Genomic DNA, 22,172 nt, shown 5'->3' with positions numbered 1-22,172 from the left:
AGTGTAAGCTCCATGAAGGCAGAAATGCTTTTTTTTTTTTTTTTTTTTAAATTCGTATGTGTGTTCTCTGAGCCTAGCACAACCCTATCAGATGGAAGAGAATAATATCTGTGGAACTGATGCATAACTTGGCCTCTTACCACAGAAACTGCGGGCAGAGGACTGAGTTGTGGGGAGAGAGGATAAAGGCCCTTCTGAACTCTCTCTCTCTCTCTCTTTCTCTCTCTCTCTCTCTCAGATGTCTGCAGCCAGCTGTGCCCTGTCCTTCACACTCTGGCATCTCTAACACCCCCACCAGACAAGGACTGACAGTGAGTTTGGGGCTGGGTGGGCAGTCACCAGCATGATGTTTACATCAGGACTTTACGGTTTAGATAAAATCACGAGAAGAGGCATGAAAGACACCTGGGAACGGGAGGCCAGGCAGGAGAAACTGAGGCTGGGTAAAGATCTGTCTGTCTGCCCCTACAAGGTTTCTACTTCCCACACAGGGAAGTGCCAGCCCTTTGCGAGGTGGAGGCGTGGAGGGGGGGGGGGAGCATAGATAGAAAGGGACAAGGGGTTCTTTCAGCCCACAACACCTCTCCATCTTTTCCCAACTTCCCACACCCGCCCCCTCCCTCCCCGGGCTCTGCGGGGACCGAGGGAGGGCCAGTGGAGAGGAGGAAGGGTGGAAAGGGAGGGAGAGAAAAGGCACCAGGGCTTCCACTCTTTCCGCAGGACCCCCACTACGGCCTCTGGTGCGGGAAAGCCGCCCAGCTGTTTCTGATTCTTTCCTAGTCGCAGCTCCGCCCGAGGGGGTGGGGGACGGAGATAGCAGGAGAGACCGAGCTCTGCCGAGCCCCGGCCACGGCGCGGGCGGCTGCGTCCCGCTGGCAGGTGTGTCTCTTGGGCGACCGAGCTTCCCTGAGCTGGGGAAAGCACCAAGGTGGATAGGAGCCGGGTCTCAAGGACGGGCAAGCCAAAAGGACGGTGTCAGTGCAGCGGATGGGAGAAGCTGGAAAGATGAGCCCTTGATGAGAGGGTTCCCCGCCCGAGGCCGACTGCCCACCGCGCCCCTGCAGACGGCGTGGCCAAGGGAGTCCCACTTTTCGACAACTCCTGCTGGCCGGGTGTCTGTCTAACAGTGGCTCAGAAGCGCAAGGGTGGGAGGACGGGAGCGAAGCGCCTCTTTGGCGTTTAGCTCCGGTGTGACCGTCCGTTCGTTCGAGGAAAGGGAAGTGTCCGCAACGCCCGCTCTCACCGGGCGCGCCTTGCCACCCAAGCCGGCGGTCCCCGCGTTTCGAGTGAAGGGCGCTAGGACCCGGTGGCGTGGCGTGGGGTCGGTAGGGACAGGGGGCTGCAGACGGGGAAGCGCCCCGTCGCGGGTGGCGGAGCAGGTGGGGGTCCGGCGGAGGGGCGCTCCGGAGACCCGAGGGGAGGAGGCGGCCGCCACACCTAGGGCGCCGCGGAGCACCCGGGCTGGCGCGGGCGGAGCCGCGCCGAAGGCCGCGCGTGTCGCCGGCCCCGCCCCGCCCCGTCCAATGAGAGCTGCGGCCGCAGGGGCTGTCGGCGCGCTCTGCCCCCGGCCGCACTCCGCGCCCCGGAGCCGCTGACACCGCACCGGAGCGCCTCCACCCGGCTCGGCGCCGCTCGCTCTCCGGGCCCTGAGGCTCGCGCGCTCTCGGGAAGCCTGCGCCCGGCTCCCGGACTCCACGTGCCCCGAGGTCCCCGGTCGCCCGTGGTCCCCATGGCCACACTGTGGGGCCGGTTAGGAGAAGCCTGAGGAAGCCCAGCCAGTGCCCGTCCACGGCCCTGCGGGCTGCGCGGCGGGAATCTGTGCGGAGCTATGCTGAGCCCGCGGCGTGGGGACGAAGCCGCGCAGCTCGCCCCTCGGCGTGCCCGCGTCCCGGTGCCCGCGCCCAGACTCCCGGCCCCCGACGTGCCCCCAGCTTCCGCCCGCCTGGGTCTTGCCTGCCTTCTGCTGCTGCTGCTGCTGACTCTGCCGGCCCGGGTGGACACATCCTGGTGGTGAGTGGGTTCTCAGGGTGGGTAGGCACACTGAACCGAGGACGTTGCTTCGGCCACCGGCTGCTCAGGCACCAGGTAGTTATCTGGGCGGAACTGGAGGTGAACAGTCCCAGAGGTGGTCTCCAGCGGCTGGTGAGGAGAGAATGAGGCGCCAGAGAGGGGAGCGCTGGGCATTTGGAGTGAGGTAGCTGGTGGTGGAAGTCCTCTAGCTTGCTACACTGTGCCCCTAGGGCAAAAGCTACTGTCTGAGTGTCTCTCAGGGTAGGTTCGAGGAACCAGTAGCCTCTCCACATCCTGCAGTGGCATAGTCACGGCCCTCAAAAGGCCTTCAACAACCTAAGGCCCCCTGGGTACACGGAATAGGAACCATTTGGCTGGGACTCACATCCCTCTACTAGCGTAGCCCACAAAATGAGGCAGTAGCACCCACAGCAAGGCTTAGAAGTGAAATTGAAGCACAAACTACTCCCTTCCCCTTAATTCCCACAATTGAAACAAATTAAACACTTGGGGTTGCATAACCCAGGCATTTGTCACCAGCCTTGGCTTTGAGGGTATAATTTGGAACACCGATGTCCCTTTTTGCTTTCCTGTCCCAGATGACATAACCTCCCACCTTTTCCCTCCAAGGCCCAGAGGCTTCTAGAGTCTCAAGAGTTTTAAGACCCTCTCTTCAGATCTCTTGAGGACCTTGGTCTTCAGATACCTCCAAACAGCAGCTGAGGCAAACACATCCGAGGAGCCACTGGGTTTCTGCTGTGTTCTTTGTAGAATTCTCTACCCAGCCACAGGACTCCTCCAGCCCGTAGGATACTCATCCTCTTTCCAGAAAGGGTAAAGTGAGGGGGGTAGAATTGGACTGCAAAAAGATTGTTTCCTCAACCTTCCTCCTCAACCCTCCAGTCAAATTGGCCTCTTGGGCTGGGCTCGCGCAGGCAGTGTCCCCTTCCGTCCCCCCCCCCCGCTCCTCCCCTGAAACAAGCACCCCCTCTGCACCCCCACCTCCACTCCTACCTCCTACAAAGTGAGGTCTCCTCTCCTCCTGCACCCTGTAGCTTTTCTCCCCTTGACTAGGGATCTAGGCTGGAAGGGTGAGGGGTGGCTGGTTGAGGGGCGAGCCAGCTTGGGCTGCAGATTCCTATCATTTCAAGATGCTGCTCTCCCCACCCCCACCCCTGTTTTCCTGTTAAGGAAAAAAATCTTTCTTTTGGATCTTTTTTATCTCTGCAGTGTTGGGGAAGACAAAGAGGGGGGGTTCAGATGAGGAAGCGGGGAGGCCTATATCTTACATCTGGCTTGAGACATTCCTTTAGAAAAGGAAAGAAGGAAGATGGGGGAAAGCCTTTCAATGACCATAGCGAAATCAACCCCCCCCCAAACATTATGACTCAGTTTGGCTAGGGACATATATCTTCGGGGTCCCTGTGAAGAAAGCATAGGAGTGCGCAGAAGCTGGTGCCCAGCTTTATCTGGCCTGCGAGACAACTGGCTTTTTAAAACTCTTGATAGCCTTTTACCAGTCTGAGGCAGTCGTGGTGACCTAAGGGTGCTTAGACGAGGAAGTGTCACTGTGGACATTTCTACATCCTGATAGCAGTTACTAAACACTCACCTGCAGCCCTTCTGACCTACATTTTTACCCTTGACCACCATCCCCTCTCTCATTTCCTTTCTCCCTCTCTCCATCCCCAAGTGGTTCATATGAAAGATGTTACAAAAGCTATGAGATGAAAGGGCTAGGTAGGGATGTAGGTGACAGAGGGACTGAGTGGTTCCTATGTTCCTGTGAAATAGAGGAAGGCAGCATTAGGAGCAGGATGAGTATAGGTGCAGAGCTCACTTCCATCTCCTTGCCCTCAACTTGTCACAATAGATGTCTGTCACAGTGGTCACCACTTGCAGAAGGAGGAGACCTGAATTCTGAAGGCAGGTCTGGCCGCCAAGAGGATTATCTCAAGCCCAGTAAGACTAGTACTGCGTACAATCCCTGGAAGAGATGGGTGCCTACTGACTCATTGTGACTATGTTCTACTCCTGAGCAGGCCATCCCTATGACCAACCTACAGTCTGACCTCACAGCCCCAGACTCTTCCCTTTCCCTCCAACAGCTCCTTCTGCCTCTTCTCCTAACTAGAAGAAGAGACAAATGATTTTTTCTTAGTCTATGACAAGAAATGTGGCCATATGGAGACGCATTAGGACTGGGTGTGTTCTTGGGCTCATAAAGAGAAAGCAGAGTAGGGACAGTTACGAAACACATACCCTTTATTCGGCCCTTATTAAGTTTCAGCACCATGGCCAAGCAACTTATTAACATCCCCTTTAATTTCCACTGAGGTAGTGAGGTTGGTACTCTTATAATCCCTGCTTCGCCAATGAAGACACTGAGAGACAGAGGAAAGAAAAAAAAATTGCTGGGCAGCTGCCACACGCCTTAAATCCCAGCACTTGAGAGGGAGAGGCAAGTGGATCTTGGTGCGTTCTAGACCAGCTTGATCTGTATATAGCAAGTTTGAGGCCAGCCAGGGTATGAAGTGAGACACTATTCAAAAATAAGAAAAAGGACTGTTCAGCTTTACACTAGTCTCAGAGTCATATGGTTTTGTTTCTAATCAAACATTGTGTGCATTTCTTCCCCTAGAATAAAAATGAACCTTGGCTGGGTATTATGGCTCATTCCTGTAATAACTCAGGAGGCTGAGGCAGGGGAATTGTAACTGTGAGGCCTTGGATGTATAGTCAGACTCTGCCTCAAACACACACACACACACACACACACACACACACACACACACACACCCTTGAGTTTGAAGTCAGATGGCTGCCTTCCTCCTGGTTTTTCCCCAAGTGTCCCTTCACAGAGTGAGATTTCCATCAATATTCCTGAACCCACTAATGTAGAGATTTCCCTGCCCTGCACCCTGTGGCATCATCTTGCTGGTTTGCTGTTGGTCCCTGGCTGCCCTGGAACTCTATACAGACCACACGGGCTTCAAACTCATAGAGCTCTGCTTGCTTCAGTCTTCTGAGTGCTGGCATTAACCGCTGTTGCCAGCTATGTCTTAGAATTTTTGTACAGACTGTCCTGTGGCCTGTGTACCATGCAGAGACTGTGGTTTAAGAACAGACCTGGGGGCTAACAGTCTTCTCTGCGTTGTAAGTCCTGTTTGTGTTGGCTTACACTAATGGGTAGACACAACTGGAGCTGGGGACCGCTGCCTCTACTAAAAGGACAGAAACATAAAGTGTCTGCAAAAGGACAGGCAGTGTTGACAAGGAATCAGACTAACTGAAATAGAGCTGGTGGCTGCCTGGGAAGAGAGGGAAACTGGGGATAATCAAAGCCAGCAGGTACTTATCAGTAGCTACTGAACACCTACTATGTGCCAGAAGCTCTTCTTAGCACTGGAGATACTGACATACAGATTCAGCAGCCATGGAGAGTCAAAGTCTAGACTCTTACAAATCCTGAGAAGCAAGGGACTTTGTCAGAGGAAAGAACGTGAACTGGTCAAAAGCCAGTAAAGAGATCTCTTTGGTGCAGGAGGCTGGGGAGGAAATGAATTAATTTCTGAAGGGGAAAACGGGAAATCAGGACTGAGGCATCCTCTCCTAGACAATGAGCTGAGGGAGAAATGTCAGGAAGTCTTTGTGCCCTAACAACTAAGCTCAGGGACAGGCATGTGGCAGACGCTGTGCAAGCATGCGTTGTGCTGAGGGCAATGGGTTCAGCTTCAGACTCAGTATTCTTGGTGGTTCCCACGCTTGGCTCCAAGGTTCCAAGAACGAGGCGGCAGGCAAGCCCCATGCAGGGTCTTGAAGCAGTTACTTAGGAAGTAAGCACGGTAGTAGGAAAACCTAATTATCTTCCCAACTTATATACTGAACAGATGTTCCCATGCTCATTGAGAATGTAATAATAAGATCAGTGTGGGCTACAGCAGAATAGATTAAAGTCAGACCACAGAAAGGCCTTTTTTACCAGAGTTTGGCCTAGCCCACTCCAGACTGTCTATGAGGGCTGGATTATTGGTCTGCCATTCCCATCCAACCTCCTTCCCCCAAGCCCCAGATAAAAAAACAAACACCCATTGCCTCGATCAGTAATCTGGGGCTGAGTTGGGGAAGCAACACGGTGGTGAGACAGGGACGAGCTCCAACGCCAATGGTTTCAAGACTCCAAACAAAGCACCAGGGCAGTGGGTGTAACTCAAAGCTGTGCGTCAGGCAGGCCTTTCCGGCCTGGCCCAGCCTGGGGTGTTTATTTTGTTTGTTCCTGGAAGCTGCTGCCCTGATGGACAGTGCTGGGGATGCTGATTCCATGGGATTTGTTCTGGGAGGAACAGCCCTCTCACCCTTCCTTCAGGACAGATGGGGCTCATCAGCCCTGCTGAGTTCCCGAAGAGGCAAGAGCCTCCTCGTGTTTGCCTGAGTTACTGTCACTAGTGATGATCCAGTCTGGGGGTGAGGGCTGGCTGTGGGAATGTATGGTGGGGGCAGGGGGCAGGCCTGGTTGGCTTGCTCCTCCCCTGTTGGCTGCCTTCCCTTCTCCTCACTCACTTCTAGGCCCACTCTGGGGCCATTCCCAAACCACTGGCTCATTCATAGTTCAGACCAAAGCTTTTCCATTTGCAGTAGCAACTGATCACTTCGGCTCCCACCTGTTTCTAACAGGAGAGAGAGCGGAGCTCCATTTCAGCGCCAGCACAAGCAAATAGAACATGCTAAAAATGCCAAGGGAAGCAGTGGTGTGTATGTGTTTGTGGGAGGGGGGGTATAGGGAGAACAGAAAAGGAGAGAAGCTGATCCAGGAGGAAATGAGTCTTATGTCTTTGGGGGGCTTTTGGGGGTGAAAGGCTGATATGCTCCTGTTTGCACTCCAGAATTTCCTGAGGCCATGGTAGTGTCCAGGGGTAAGAGTGTTTGCAAGGAAGGGTAAACTGCCTTGAACAGTTTTGAATGATACTGGCAGCCCACCTGTCCTTCAGTGGCCATCTTGCTTGACCTTGTAAATTGTTCAGACTAGAGACTCTACCACAGTGTAATTAATTAATGAATCAATTAAAAGAGACAGCTCTCACTATGTGGCTCTGGCTGGCCTAGAACTCTCTCTATAGACTAGCCTGCCCTGGAACTCAAAGAGAGCTGCCTGCCCCCCGTTTCCTAAATGCTAGAATAAGAGGTGTGTGCTAGCCTGCCCGTTAGACTCTTACTACTCTGTCCGATTCAGGCTTCCCACTGCAAACAGCTCTTGTCCCTGTAGAGCCTTCCTGGACACGAGGCTTATAGGTTGGGGAAATCGGTTAAGAAAAGCTCTAGGGCCCGCAGGTAAAGGGAATGAGGAGGAGAGTAAAAGATAAGGTCTTGTTCTATAGCCTCGGGATTAGAAGTGGGGACTTTATCAGAAGTGTAAACAGTATTCAGTACTGCCCACTGTGTCTTCTCCAGCCCCCTCCTGTCTTCGTCCTGCTGCGGCCACGCTGTCTTCATGAGCCAGCCTCTCCCGTCGCGCCTCTTACATGTGCATGTGAGAATGTTGTCTCAGATTCTCATTTTGTTAGTTTATTTTTCCATGAGGCTCTTAATGTTTATTAAATAAACAGGCAGTGGGTTTGTATTACATGCCCACAGCTTCTGTGTACATGACACATGCCTGGCCTGTGTTCTAGAAGTGTGTGTCACTTTGGCCTTTGGCTAGGGAACTGGTAATGGTGGGAGACCACTCAATTACTCTTTCTGCAACTTTGTAGCATTTTTTCCCCCAGAGATTGTGGGTAATGGTTCTACCCATCAGCCTCACTGAATGTCTTGAGAGGGGAAGAAATCTCTTTAAGGTCTAGATACCAAATCACCCCCTTTTTATCCCTCTGCTGATCCTACCTCCTTTCAAGGTGCTATGCCAAGACCATTTCCACTTTACAGGTACATAGGGGCACTGGGAGCCCGAGTGATCTGTGACAACATCCCTGGTTTGGTGAGCCGCCAGCGGCAGTTGTGCCAGCGTTACCCAGACATCATGCGCTCAGTGGGTGAAGGTGCCAGAGAATGGATCCGAGAGTGTCAGCACCAGTTCCGTCATCACCGCTGGAATTGTACCACACTGGACCGGGACCACACTGTCTTTGGCCGTGTCATGCTTAGAAGTATGGTTCTCTTCCAAGCTTCCAAAGTCCCTTCTTTTCCTATGCTTGGGGTTGTGAGTTAAAAGGTTAGGCACCATCCCTTTCATTTTCCTACACACTACTTCATAATCTAAGAAACAATTTTGGGCAAATCTAGGAGGTAGGAACAGCCGATCACTAGCCTAGATTTGTGAGCCAGGGCCCCCTCAACCTAAGTTTTAAGATTGTGGGTCAAGGTAAGTGGGCATTCATGAACTATGGCTAAGGACTAGGACCAGGTCCTCTGCCCCTTACCAGCACAATCACTACTGTCACCCGGTCACCCTAACAATTCCAACTTATAACAATGGACACAAGAGATAAACAGAAGGTGATATGTAATTATTCTGAGAGCCAGTGGCTTGTCCCCAGTTCAGCAAAAGGGTTCAGCAGAGCTAGGCAAAAAAGGAAGAGAGAGAGAGTGAGATGGGACCATGCTGATGAAGGAGAACTGGAGGTAAGCAACATCCATCTCCAAGGGCAAGGAGAGGACCAGAACAGATTGTTAGTATGTCTCTCTGGACATGCTGACCCCTGGGCAGGGGTCCACAGTGCAGGGGAACTGTCCAGCAGAGGAGGCCTGAAACCCCTGGAATGTTGACTAAGGCAGCTGTAGCTGCATCAGGACCAGTGCTCTCTCCCTCTCCCCCTACTCTGTGTGTGGTGTGTGTATGCGCATGTGCATGAGAGAGACCTAGGGAAAACAAGAGGAAATAGAATAGAGGTCAGCCCAAAGGGGTCAGTGGAATAGCGAGGGAAAAGGAGTGGAACAGTGAGAGCTGGATGTGAGGAATGCTCTCAGAAGACAAGGACACTGATGCAGGGAGTGGACTCTAGAAAAGCTGAGGAGACTTCTCAAGTTGTGTGGATTGAAGAAAGGAAAGGGATGGACGTAGTTGGGTATGTGGCCTGTCCCTGCAATCCTAGCACTAGGGAGGCTGAGAAACGAAAAATCTCAAGTTCAAGGCTGAGTTCCATAACAAGTTCCAGGCCTGGACCATTGAGTAAGGCACTATGAAAAACACCCAGATGTGTGCGTGGGGGGGTGGGGGGTGGGGTGGAAGTCATGGGCCAGGCCATTCCTGTAATAAGTCTCTGCCTCTCTCTGTGTAGGTAGCCGGGAGGCAGCGTTTGTCTATGCCATCTCATCAGCAGGAGTGGTGCATGCGATCACTCGGGCCTGCAGCCAGGGTGAACTGAGCGTGTGTAGCTGTGACCCATATACCCGAGGTCGGCACCATGACCAACGAGGGGACTTTGACTGGGGTGGCTGCAGTGACAACATCCACTATGGTGTCCGCTTTGCCAAGGCTTTTGTGGATGCCAAAGAGAAGAGGCTTAAGGATGCACGGGCCCTCATGAACTTGCATAACAACCGCTGTGGTCGCACGGTCAGTACTCATGTCTGGCTCTGTATGTTCATGTTTTCCAGTGTAAACCAGTTAGGGTGGCCACAGGCTGAATTCAAAGGTGGAAGAGCTGATGGCCTCTGGATCAGTTCCAGCATCCCTAACATTGGCCACAGAATGCAAGGGAGCCTGGGAATGCATAGGCTCAACTAAGTTTTCATAAGACAGAAAAATAACTTTCGTTTTTCTCTTTCGTTTCTTTTGTCTTCCCCCTCACTTTTCTTCCTATCTCATCTCCTTTCCTTTTCTCATTTCCTTTCTTTTTGTTTTCTTTTGGTTTTTCTGTGGGGGGTGGGGTGGGGTCAGGAGTGTTGTTTCTTTTTGAGACAGGGTCTGTGTAGCCTCGGCTGGCCTTGAACTCACACAGATCCACCTGTCTTTGCCTGATTGGTGCTGGCATTAAAGGCATACACCACCATGGCCCGTCTTTTTTGTTTTGTGTGAGACAGGATCTCATTCTGCCTATAGCCTAGGCTGTTCTCCAATCTGAGGCAGTACTCCTGTCCCAGCCTCCTGAGTGCTGGGATTACACATGTGTGCCATCATGCCCGACTAGAATTTAAATTTTAAATTCTTACAAGTGTGACTGTATGATTGCATGTGCACACGTGTGGATGCACGTGGCTGTGCCCTGTCAAGAGGATGTCAGCTGTCCTGCTCTGCCTCTCTCCACCTTATTCCCTCGAGACAGGGTCTGCCACTGAGCCTGGAGCTCAAGCCCCAGACAGCTTCCTGTCTCCAATCCTCCTGTTTCTGTACCCCAGCCCCCATCGCTGGGATTACCAGCCATGTGCTCCCACGCCTGGCTTCTTACAAGAGCTGTGAAGATTTAAACTCAGGTCCTTATAGGGACTCTAAGGACTCTTCCATATGGAGTCATTTCCCAAACCCCAAAGTAGCTTTAATTTTTAAAATTTTAATTACTTTGTTATTGTTGAGCATGCATGCATGCATGCATGATATACATGGATGGGCACCCATGGCATGGTGTATGTGTGAATGTCAGAGGACAACTCTGTGGAACTAGTTCTCACCTTCCACTTACATGTGGGTTCTGGGGATCAAATTCAGGTTTCCAGGACTGCACAGCAAGCACTTTTTCTTGATATCAGTTCGACTGGCCCCAAAAGTAGGTTTTTGTTGTTGTTGTTTTGTTTTTAAGAAGAAAAACTTCCTTCATAAAGACCAAGAAATTTAGGTACAGCTTTAGGCTATTCACTACTATTTGAGAATATGCTATATCCTGTGCTGAGAAATGGCATAAAAGCAGAAAGCATGGCACCTGGCTCTTTAAAAGGATGTTCAGGCTATAACCAGGAGCAGACTCCTATGGCTTGACAATCCAGCAGGCAGTCATGAAAGGCAAAGCACTGTTGGTCCAGGAAGACTTCTTAGAAGAGATTCTCTGAAGTGGTCAGGAAGAGTGGGTGGGATCTGATGTGGCAGAGACCCACCCAGGGCTCAGCCAGAACTCAGAGTGCTCCTGCTCTTGACCCCTGAGCCCCTGAGATGATAGAATCCTGTCCCGACCTGCCTCCCCCCCCCCCCCCCCCCCCAGGCTGTGCGGCGGTTCCTGAAGCTGGAGTGTAAGTGTCACGGTGTGAGCGGCTCCTGTACTCTGCGCACCTGCTGGAGGGCACTCTCGGACTTCCGCCGCACTGGGGACTACCTGAGGAGGCGGTATGATGGGGCCGTGCAGGTGACTGCCACTCAGGATGGCGCCAATTTCACAGCAGCCCGCCAAGGCTATCGCCACGCCACCCGGACTGATCTTGTCTACTTTGACAACTCCCCTGATTACTGTGTCTTGGACAAGGCTGCAGGTGAGAAAGATACAGGCAGAGACCTGGAGCCTAGTTATTAATGCAGGTACCTCTGCTTAATCAAGGTCTGTCTAGTTTGCAGGAGTTAAGGAAAGGAGTCACTCGCCTCCTCACATGAAAACCTGGTCCTGAGAGTTGTGCCTCAGGCTGCCAGGCCTGAGGTTGCACAAGAAGGTCACTACTATAACCCTGGTGTCTGGGATACAGGAGGGACTTCTCGGAGAACATTTAAATTAGCCACCTGCTGTCAGTTCTGGGCGAGATGTGAGCCACACACACATATGAAAGAGATAGAGTAATCAATTGTAACTACAAAGAAAGGTGACTAGAGAAGTCAAGGAAGATTTTTTTTTTTTTTTGAACATGTGGAATCTAAGCTGTTTCTTTTGGGGGGGGGTGTTTTGTTTCATCACTTTTTGTTTTGTTTTTTTTTTTTTTGGTTGGTTGGTTGGTTGGTTTTTTTGTTTTTGAGACCAGGTTTCTCTGTGTAGCCTTGACTGTCCTGGACTCGCTTTGTAGACCAGGCTGGCCTCAAACTCACAGAGGTCCGCCTGCCTCTGCCTCTGCTGGGATTACAGGCGTGCGCCAGCACGCCCAGCCTTCAAGTTGCTTCTTGATGGCGCTGTCACTGCAGATTACAAAAGGAGTGAGGGAGACAGGAGGTGATCTCCGGGACTGCTAGTGAAGTAGCTAATGCTTGACAACAAGCAGAAAGTGGCTGCTCTTCCGTCTGTTCTAAATATGGGTGTGTCGGGGGAACACTGCAAAGTGATAAGGTGTTTCTATGAGAGAATGGAAGCTCCCAACTTGGCTGATGGTTTCTGGTCCAGATAACTAAAAGCAGGGACACTGTGCAGCTCAATGCAGCCACTTCTCTTCCAGTTCCTGTCATGGGGCTTCCAGGCTCTTTTCTGCAGATCACGAGTCAAGATTGGGTAGAGTAGAGCCCTATGCTTTGGCTGGCTTCAGTACCATTTGTTTTTGCTCACTATCATTCTTAGAGTCAAATGGCTCAGAGCCCTTCAGCCCACAGGAAGAGGGTGGTGTTCCACCTGGGTAGTGGAAGGCATATGTACTTTGTAAAGTACTAGAAGTCAGAAAGGTTGGGGGGGGGTGCCCTCTGGATCCCCTAGTGATTTACTGTCACAAGGTAGTTTTTCCATGTGGCCTCATTCAGAGGGTTCATCTCCGGATGCCTGGGAATAATTCCACACATCTGAAGTATAGACTCTTCTACACATCTAAAACGTGCTTTTGGAATTAGGAGTCAGGATGCATCATATGCTTATTAATTTTTCTCAGAGGAATCAATTTAGGTCCCATAAACCCCAAAAATCCAACCGGTAAAATCACCCTAGGAGTATGGCAGCAGGTATAATCTAGCAGGTGACTCACATAAGCCTCTCTTATCTATGGGGGATGTGCTCCAAGATCAGGGGATGCCTGAAAGTGCAGATTGTACTGAACCTTATATATACTATGCTTCTTCCTAGACGTACATGACTGTGGTAAAATTAAATTCGTAAATTAGGCATGGCATATGATGAATGACAGGACAAATAATAAAATAAAGAAATAAGTCCCTCTCTCTCTCTCTCTCTCTCTCTCTCTCTCTCTTTTGGTGCTGCTGCTGATCTAATCTAGGGCCTTGCAATATGCTGGGCAAGGGCTCTACCATTGCATCACAAATAGGACAGTTTTAATAACACTGTGTGATAAAACATAAGTTTTAATCATTTATTTTTAGATTTTCCATTTAATACTTTTGGAACTACAATTGATGCTGTGTAAGAAACTACAGATAGTATAACCATGAACAAGTATGACAAACTACTGTAGAGTTAGTCAATTCAAAACCAACCCTTTTTAGTTTAGCCATTTTTAAGTCATTGAATTTAAGAGAACATGGGCAGCTAGTAGCTACTGTCCTGGAGAGCTCAGCTCCAGACTGAGACCTAGTCAGCCCACGTTTCACAGCTGCTCACTAATACTCTGGATTCTATATTCCTGTTGTAAAACAGAAAATGAAGGGAGTGGTGAGACCAGCCAGTGGTTAGAAGTGCCTGTCACTCTGCCAGAGGACTTGAGCGCAGTCCTCAGCAACCACTCAGCTCCAAGGGATTGACGCCCTCTTCTGTCTTATGAGGGCACCCACATGCAAGTGTGCATACACATACTCACATATATGAACACACAAATACATAAAACTTAAAAAGTAAAGCTGAGAGCTAGAAAGATGGCTCAGCAGGTAAAGCTGCTTCTGCCAACCCTGTTGGCCTGAGTTTGACACTACCCCTCCCTCCCAGTGCCATAAGGTAGAAGGAGAGAATCAACTGCCACAAGTTCTTCTCTGACTTCTGTATGCATGTGGTGGCCTGTGCGTGTCCATACGCACATATTCACACACACATATACATAAATACATGGGAAATTTTTAACAGAGAAAGTTGAGCATGCACCTCCACAGTACGTATGTTTACTTAGACATTCTACTCATGGGGCTGTATGTTAGAGTAGAGAGAGTCATGCTCTCTATATTCTTGTTGTTGTCATCACTGTTGCACTGCTGGGGATCCAATCTAGGGCCTTGCACATGCAAAGCAAGTTCTTTACCACTGACCTACACTTCTAGGCCTAAATCCGAGATTTTAAACCAGAAAGTTGAAACACAAGGGTTTCTGCATATTTATTCTCCCCGTAACCTAACGGAATGTGGAGACGATTGCTGTTGAAATCAGTTGATCCATTTTCTTTCTGTGAGTCTCAGGCTATGGGTCTATGTTACTAGGAAAAAGGTTGATAGGATCTTTTGTGCTGACATCTATTCCAATGAGGTCCTGAGCATCCCTGTGCTATCCTACTCTTCAAGAATCCCTCTGAAAGGGGTTTAACACAATAACACCTTAGAGATAAGCCTTCATCCAGTCACGCCAATTAGCCCACCTCTGTTGGACAGCAATGATAAATACACCATAACAATCTATTATATTAGATGTTGAGTTGTTTTGTTTTCCTGAGACATGATCTTGCTATGCATTCCAAATTGTCCTGAAACTCACTGCAGAGCCCAGGCTAGCCTAGAACTAGAGTGACTCTGCTACCTCAGTATTTTGCATGATGGGGTTACAAGCACCTGGCTAGGTGTTATTTTATATATACTTTCATAGATGGAAAATGAAGCCCAGACATATTCTTTAACTTCCTAAATAGCTACAGCTATTAAGTGACAAAACTAGAATTTAAGTCCAGATAATATGACATTATAACTCCCATGAACTAGACTTCATTTTCAAGTTAGGTTCTAAAGAGGACATGGCAGTGTGCCTTGGCAGGAAAGGAACTGCAGAAGAAATAGGCAGCCTCTGGGGAGCTTTGATGGGAAATAAATGAACCTGGGCCACAGGGCAATGAATGATCATTTTGATTAGTGGTTATATTTTCAGGAAAAAAAAAAGAGAGAGAGAGATTGTTTCTGGCTTCTTAAGAGTGTAAGAGTAGCCAGGCAGTGGTGGCACAGGCCTTTAATCCCGGCCTCAGGAGGCAGAGGCAGGCAGATCTCCGTAAGTTCAAGGCCGGCCTGGTCTACAAAGTGAGTTCCATGACAGCCAGGGCTACACAAAGAAACCTGGTCTCGAAAAATGAAACAAAACAAGAGTGTAAGGATACCCAGACTGGCTAAAACAAAATTAACTTGGTTCTCACCTCTTCTTCCCCGATGCAGGTTCCCTAGGTACGGCAGGCCGAATCTGCAGCAAGACTTCAAAAGGAACAGATGGTTGTGAAATCATGTGTTGCGGCCGAGGGTACGACACAACTCGAGTCACCCGTGTCACCCAGTGTGAGTGCAAATTCCACTGGTGCTGTGCTGTGCGGTGCAAGGAGTGCAAAAACACTGTGGATGTCCACACTTGCAAGGCCCCTAAGAAGGCAGAGTGGCTGGACCAGACCTGAACACACAGACACCTCATACTGCCCTCCACTTCCAGCCTCTGATTCAAAAGCACGAGATCTTTGCATGCACACCTTCCTCCACCCTCAATCCTGGGCTGCTACAGCTTCTGTTACAGACTTGGAGAGTGGTCCAGAGGGAGCCCAATGTCCCTGCTGGTTCCTTAGCCCTAGGAAGGAGTTGATAGGGGATGGATATAACAGACTGAGTGGCTCCCTGATGATCATCTGAGGTTTGAAGGGAGAGTAGAAGAGGTAGGAGGCTGTCTTCAGAGTGATTTGAGTTGCACTAAAGTCAAGACTCATTTTCCCCTTCGCTTGCACTGACTTTCTGATACTCTTTGGGTATGCAACAGAAAGGGAACTTGGAGGTAGCTTCCTTTTTTTGATCCTACTCTAGCTGAGGATAGATAGGATAGAGAGAAAACTGCCTGTCCCTTCACTGGAGACGGTTTGTGCAGATTCTAGGCTATAGTGTTCTGCTGAGACCCTGAGATAGCTAGATGAGTTAGCCATGGTGAACAAGGCTCCACATCATTTTATGAAGCTTATAAACTAGTGGTTTTGTGAGGAGGAAAATCACATAGCTGTACAAATACACATTCTTCCCGTCTCCCTTTCCACCTACATCAGACAGCAGCAGCCTGCTTACTGGCTGCTGTTCAGGAGGTAGCTTGAAGTGGTTCAAGTCTTAATAGACCATCAGAGCCCTGAAACAGGACTGTGAGAGAATAACACAGCAAGCCTGGCTACGCCTTGGGACCTTCCCCCATCAATCTTTCTGAAGATTTAGTAGGCTTGGAAAAGACTAAGTAAAAGTGGGTAACTCATGGGAGAGGGTAAGCATACCTGATCTCAAGGGCTATATGAGGATCAGTGTATACTAGGAAGGTAGAAATCTCTCATTTTTGGCAGTTCTTTAGGAGAGGATCTCCAGATCTTCAGCTTTGAGGTAGGAGCAAAAGCAAGTAGCTACATAGAGAAAGAGAGCTGGTGCTGGAGCAAAGTGGTAAACATCTTAGAAGGCAGTAGCCTTCCGCATTTATTTAGCATATCTTTTTGTGTGTGTGTGATTCCCCAAGTCCTACTGATAACTACTGTCCATTCCATGATTAACTTAAACAGGGAGGTTCCCTCTATGCTACTAACCACTGTCTAATGAGGCTATGCAGGAATGGAGTATACAGTAGGCATAGTGAGCTAGAAGGTAGGACATGGGGTTTGAAACCTCGATGGCTTAGTTTTATGTGCCCTAGACAGTGGCCATCTTCTTGCCTACTGATAACTAGTATAGGAATCTGCAGTTACAACAGACCTAGGTTTAATCCCAGCTATTTTCTCACTCACTGTATTTTTTTATTTTTAGCTGGACCTTTAAATTCTCCTGGTCCACTTTTTTATCTGCAAAACAAAGAGTGCATGCCTCACTCAGATATTGAGATTTAACTCCAGCCAACTGATACATGTCACCAAAGCTTCTGACTTGTCAAGTAAATCCTAACTTCTCTAGGAACTTCTAATTTAGGACTGTCTGGTCTTGACAACAGACTGTAGGTTAAGAAGCTTTCACAAGGAATTCTTGATTTAGATCCTCTTTCTTTTCTCAGGTTCTTCTTCATCCAATTGGGCTCTCAGATGTTTGTGGAGCAACTTCATTCTGCCCAGGCAGCAGGAGGCTGGGGAGGGGGGCTGCTCTGGCCACCGAGGCAGATTTATTTGGATGATAGGACTAATATTTGTGTAACCTGCTGAGACCTGTGTGGGAGAGTTTAGGGTGGTTTTTCTTTTGGTGAGGGGATTTACTCTGGTTTCACATCCATTAACACAAAACATGAGCTAGTCAGGGCCCTTGTGGTCTGTGGTGAGGGGATGACTGGAGAAATAGGACTGAATGAGTCAGGCCTAGAGAATGTCTTCCTTTAGGAGTAGAGTCAACTGGATAACTGATGAGCCAGTGGTGGGATTAGGGCCGGGGAATGGGAGGGGAAGAGGAAAAGGAGAGAAGCTTTGGAGCAGGGTGAGAATACCAAGTTGCTACATCAATGAAGGCACAGGACTTCTATGGGAAGTCAACCTGAGTTAAGTCGGCCTGTGCTGTATTCTCTACTTTCTGAGTTTGGGTTCTTAGAAGTGGTAGAGCTCCCTGACATCTCATAGTACTCCATGCTTCTCCCTGGGCTCCAAATTCTAGCTGATAAAGATATACAACCTCATATAAATGGTAACGAGAGAAATAGCTGTCCAGGGAGTGAGAAGTTTCTGAAGTGAGGTGTTTATGTGAGAGAAAAGATGTCTATCTGAGCCCTGCCACAGAAGCTGTGTGGCCCTAGAAAGGAATGATGGCCAAGCAATGAATTTTGCCGTAGAATTCAGCTTGTCTCCACATTCCAACTGGCTTTAGACAACTGGCGTTCATTCTGCACTATACAAACAGAAACTGATTTATTTGGAACAAGCAACAAAACAAGAACTTTATTTGGTGCCGGGGCTCCACATAGCTCTGCTGCTAACCCCCTCATCTGTTCTGAAGGCCCCTTCTTCCATCTGGTCTCTATATGGTAGAGGCTGTCATCCGTCCGAAGTGGCTTAGCCTCCTTCCTCTTTTCCTTTCCCTCTTGTTGGTCCTCATTTCATCTTTTGATAAATATTTAGGACAGTGTATTTCAATAAGTGCTATTTGGATACAAGGTAAATGTAAAAGACACTGTTTCTATCATTTATGGATAACAGGATCTTTTTAGAGAGGTCACATGACTGAAATACCTCAGCTGCATGTCCTGCAGCCAGTTTCTTTCAGTAGAGGAGCCAGGGTGATGGCTCACACTTGTAATCCCAACACTCTGTGATGCAGGAAAAGTGCTGGGTTTGTGATCAGTGAGCTCCATGTCAACCTAAGAACAGAGTTAGACCCTATATCAAACAAACAAACAACAGAAAGTAAGAATGCAGGCCACAGTCCTAAAACCTAGCACTGCAGAAAAGAACCAAACTTTAGTTTTCAGCTCTAAATGATGGCATTGATTCACATTCTTCATTAGAGAGAGTAAATGTAAACCATGAACTTCAGATTAAAAGAAGAAAACACTGTCCTATGGGTCCGTTTGCAGAAGCTTTGTAGATCTAACTTATGAGCGTTCTCAGCCTCATTTCTCTTCCTCTCTGTTGCAGGAGGCTGTTCTTCTCCTTTCTCTCACATCCCTTATCAAGAACACCAACTACCAAGCCCCTTGCCAAATTCTTAGACCCACTTAGGACATAAGTTTCTACATGGCTTAATAGAAGACAGATAATCAGGATCCCCCCGCCCCCGCCTTTCTAAAAATCTCTATTTAAATGCTCTCAGTGGTCATAGGGCAGAAGCCCAAGCTAGCTAGGGATAGGGGAGGCCGCCAGGGAGAGTATGTTTCCCATCCCTGGGAGGCATTCAGCCTAGCTCCTGCAGCCAAATTACCGCAGCAAAGAACAATGCAGTGCATTCCTGGGCAGGTCGGTGGGCCCTAGGCGCCTGGGTCTGGTGGAGAGAGGTGCCAGACACAGAGTGCTCCGTAAGCAACCCTGCAGAGCTGGCCCTGGGTGCAGAAATGAAATACAGAGAGCTTCACGTTACACACCTGGTTATTGATGGCCTTGCTGGAGGCCTCTGCCCCCACCTTCACTTGGGAACTGCCTGTACTGCGGGGGTTGGGCATCTTTGAAGCAATGTTGGAAAATAAGAAAGACATGCTTCCTTTTTACTCTTTGCCCTTCCTGTCAGCCTGAGTACAACCGTGAGGATACACATATACACACGTGCAGAAGGTGCACTCAAAATGGACTCACACAGCTTTTCTCAGGCTGTGGGGGAATTATAGTAGTCTCACCTCTCCAACAATTAAAAACACGCAACTAGATTCCCCAGAAATCATACCAACAACAGGGTCAGCTACAAGCAAGGAATGTTTCAAAACTACATTATCAACATACAATGCAATGTTTGTTTTGGGAATTGGTACTCTCCTGGGAGGTGGTGGAGGAAGGACAAAGAAAGGGCATGGAGAAAAGAGATCAAGGGTGGAGAATTACCACCCAAGCAGAGTGGCTGAGGCTATACAACTTCTCAAACCTGGTTTGCACTGAGGACAAGGAGGAGTGCATCCTATGTGTTCTGAATGACTGGCCAGGCTCCTTCTGACTGCTTTGAGATACACACAATCACTGAGCTTGCTGCTTGTGACCTGTTGTTTTAAACTCTTGCCAGACTAGAAAATGGGATACTTCTGATTCCAGGAACAATCTCTGGAAAGGAGGTGCTGGAAAAGCACAAGCAGTGGCTTTACAAGGGTAAATACATAACAGTTGCTGACTGAACTAAGCTTTCACAGGAGCAGTTTTCATCTTTGGACGATTGACAGGTTTCAGGTAATAGACCTGAACCTAACCTCAAAGTAAAAAGGGATAGGAGAGTATGTAAACTACTTTCCTCACCATAGCCTGGACTCTCTCTGAGCATTGTTGTAGCTATTTACATAGAATGCTATAGTCATCCAGGATTTGAAAATGCAAGATAAGCAATCTTTGCTCTGCTCCTAAACTCTGAACTATCTTTTCTTTGTTCACTTCCATTTTGCCCATTAATCTATGGACAGAGCAGCTGTACATAGGAGTTCTTTAACCAAAGATGGCAAAATCTGATGACATTTTGTCAACACTACCAGCCCCTGTAAGCAGCCATGGCCAAACAGAAGAGCCAAGCCAGTTTCATCCTTTGACAAATTCCAAGGTGTGGCTTCCACAAGAATAATAAAAATGCTCACAAATGCCTTTTGAACACAAAATGCTTGGGCATGTATATATAGATCTCACAATCACCCCAGGGTGTGTAAGTGGGAATTACTCTATTTTATGGAGCCATTCAGCCATAACGCAAACCTCGCTTTCTCTAGCTTCAAATACTATGTAAGCGTCTCAAAGTCTGAGGATGCTAGGACTAAGAAGAGGGGTGCTGAGTACCAGCACTTCAAAACAGAAGTTGCTGCTAACAGGCCGAAGCCTTTAAGGGTTCTAGGCTGCCAGTGGATCGAAGCAGAACTTACAAAGGCTGGGCCTACATCCTCCTAACTTTGTCAACATGTCTTGTTTGCACTTACTTCGTTGCTGTCACCATTCAGTGCCCACTCTACATAGAACTGTGCTTTTCAACAGCTTTTGCTTCTCGTTCTTTGTAGCCCCACTCCATCCTTCAGATTAAAATTAAAATTTTTGTTTTACTTTCTCTTAAGTTCTTTTCTAGTGGTGCTCAGTGCATAGGCAGAGGGGAAGTAGTCCTGAGGAGAAATGACTACACGGTGGGCTTGTACTGAATTTCCTTTGAGACTTCATTCTTTTAAAAAAAAATCACTACCAAGTCCTTGGTGGGAAAGCAAAGACACCATCCCACCCAAGCCCACTCAGGACCTAGCATAAGCCCCTGGACCACTAGCTGAGCCAGGCAATTCACCTACTAGCTGTGTCCAACCTTGACAATACAACGTCTTTGTTCAAGAACTGTGCAGTCAGGTCACAAAGCCTCTCATGTTGTAAGTAAGCTTATGACTGTCATTTTGTGTTGTTCTGCATTTTAGTTACTCTCTGCCATGTGCCAGCAGATACATGTGGCTTATCGGCTACAGGCAAGGGAGATCTATGATGCAGAGAAAAAAAAGTTGAAGCAGATAGCTTGCTTCTCTCAGTTGCTTCTGCCCTTATTCAAAACTGGGGCTGCAGTTTAATCGAAGACATAAGAAAAGGCAGCCCAGACAACTCTTCCCTGTCCTGCACTGCAGTACACTTGGTTAGAAAGAGCGTAAGCCCTCAAATACCCTATTATCCCACTGGTGTACCCCAACTGAGAAGTCAGAAGGAAAGCTGCAGAAACACTGTACTCATCAATCATGGACTGGGACATTGCAGCTCTCTGCCTGAGCTAGGGAGAGCATCTACCTATAGTTAGGATTTCTCTGCAGCAAACCTTATTTCTGTGGTCCATCCATCTTGGCTCTCACTGCTCTCCTGCTTTCCACCCCCAACTGCCTCCACATGTGGGCTCAGAAGTCATCATCTAAAGAATTCCACTGCTCACCTCCTGCATAGCAGCACAGCCCCATGAGGCCACACACCAGATGGAGGGGATAAAAGTACGAGGTCATGGCTTCTAGCAAGAGGTTTTTCTTAAACTAACCCTGACTCCTGGAAAAGAGTCAGAGCAGGAATATGTCTGGTGAGCTGCTGACAACAGCAGCTTCATAGCTCTTGTGTAAAGAAGGAAAATTCTAACTTGGCTTTCAGTGGAAATTTCCCTACTTCTGTCTTTGGGTTCATTCCTGGTCTATGTCTGTAGCTTGAAGGTGTCTGAGAAGAATGCAGGGATGGACATATCAAAGGGTTAACTATTTCCTAAATGTAAGGACCCACCTGCTGACATGGAGGCCCAGCCCTCAACAGATGCCCTGTTTCTCCAGGAATACAACTATACAGTAAGAAGAAAGGGGATGAGGGTGCACTAGGACCCTGAAGACATTGAAAAGGCTATCAGCAGGCCTTCAAAGAATGAAAAAAGGCAAGGCCGTTAGAGAACGGTCTTCATTGTTAGCATCATGATTGTTGGGAGACAACATACAGAAACAGCAGTTATACAGACTGGGAAACACATCTTAGGAAAAAAAAAAAAAGGAAATGTAAATGAGCTCCATCAGAGATGTTTTTTTCCAAAGGAGGTGCTTAGAGCTGGAATGTTATAAGATAAGGCATGAACTGCTAGAGGGCAGTCAGAGGAAGGCATTCTATGTTGAAGGAACTGGTATGTG

The 22,172-nt window shown here is 48.7% G+C and overlaps 1 protein-coding gene across 2 annotated transcripts; it reads left to right on the top strand.

Annotated features, from left to right (window-relative positions):
- The first annotated feature begins 1,828 nt into the window (after positions 1-1,828).
- Wnt2b (Wnt family member 2B) lies at positions 1,829-20,597 on the top strand. 2 transcript variants are annotated; one of them, XM_055628901.1, is made up of 5 exons: positions 1,829-2,010; positions 7,933-8,153; positions 9,285-9,562; positions 11,139-11,403; positions 15,125-20,597. In XM_055628901.1, the coding sequence occupies exons 1-5, from the start codon at positions 1,829-1,831 to the stop codon at positions 15,352-15,354; spliced, it is 1,176 nt and encodes a 391-aa protein (XP_055484876.1). In that variant the 3' UTR covers positions 15,355-20,597. The 2 variants fall into 2 exon arrangements, with proteins under 2 accessions (XP_055484876.1, XP_055484886.1); XM_055628911.1 differs by lacking the exon at positions 1,829-2,010 and adding an exon at positions 7,504-7,537.
- Positions 20,598-22,172: the final 1,575 nt, after the last annotated feature.

This window comes from Psammomys obesus, unplaced genomic scaffold (assembly GCF_907164565.1).
Source record: "Psammomys obesus unplaced genomic scaffold, mPsaObe1.curated_primary_1811, whole genome shotgun sequence".
Lineage (NCBI taxonomy): Eukaryota > Metazoa > Chordata > Mammalia > Rodentia > Muridae > Psammomys > Psammomys obesus.
This window is presented reverse-complemented; position numbering and strand designations above follow the sequence as displayed.

Excerpts from the sequence above, each read along its gene's own strand:
- Wnt2b (XM_055628901.1), top strand. The coding sequence starts at position 1,829 with ATGCTGAGCCCGCGGCGTGGGGACGAAGCCGCGCAGCTCGCCCCTCGG. Across the intron at positions 8,154-9,284 it reads TGGCCGTGTCATGCTTAGAA|GTAGCCGGGAGGCAGCGTTT; the intron begins GTATGGTTCTCT and ends CTCTCTGTGTAG. Across the intron at positions 9,563-11,138 it reads ACAACCGCTGTGGTCGCACG|GCTGTGCGGCGGTTCCTGAA; the intron begins GTCAGTACTCAT and ends CCCCCCCCCCAG.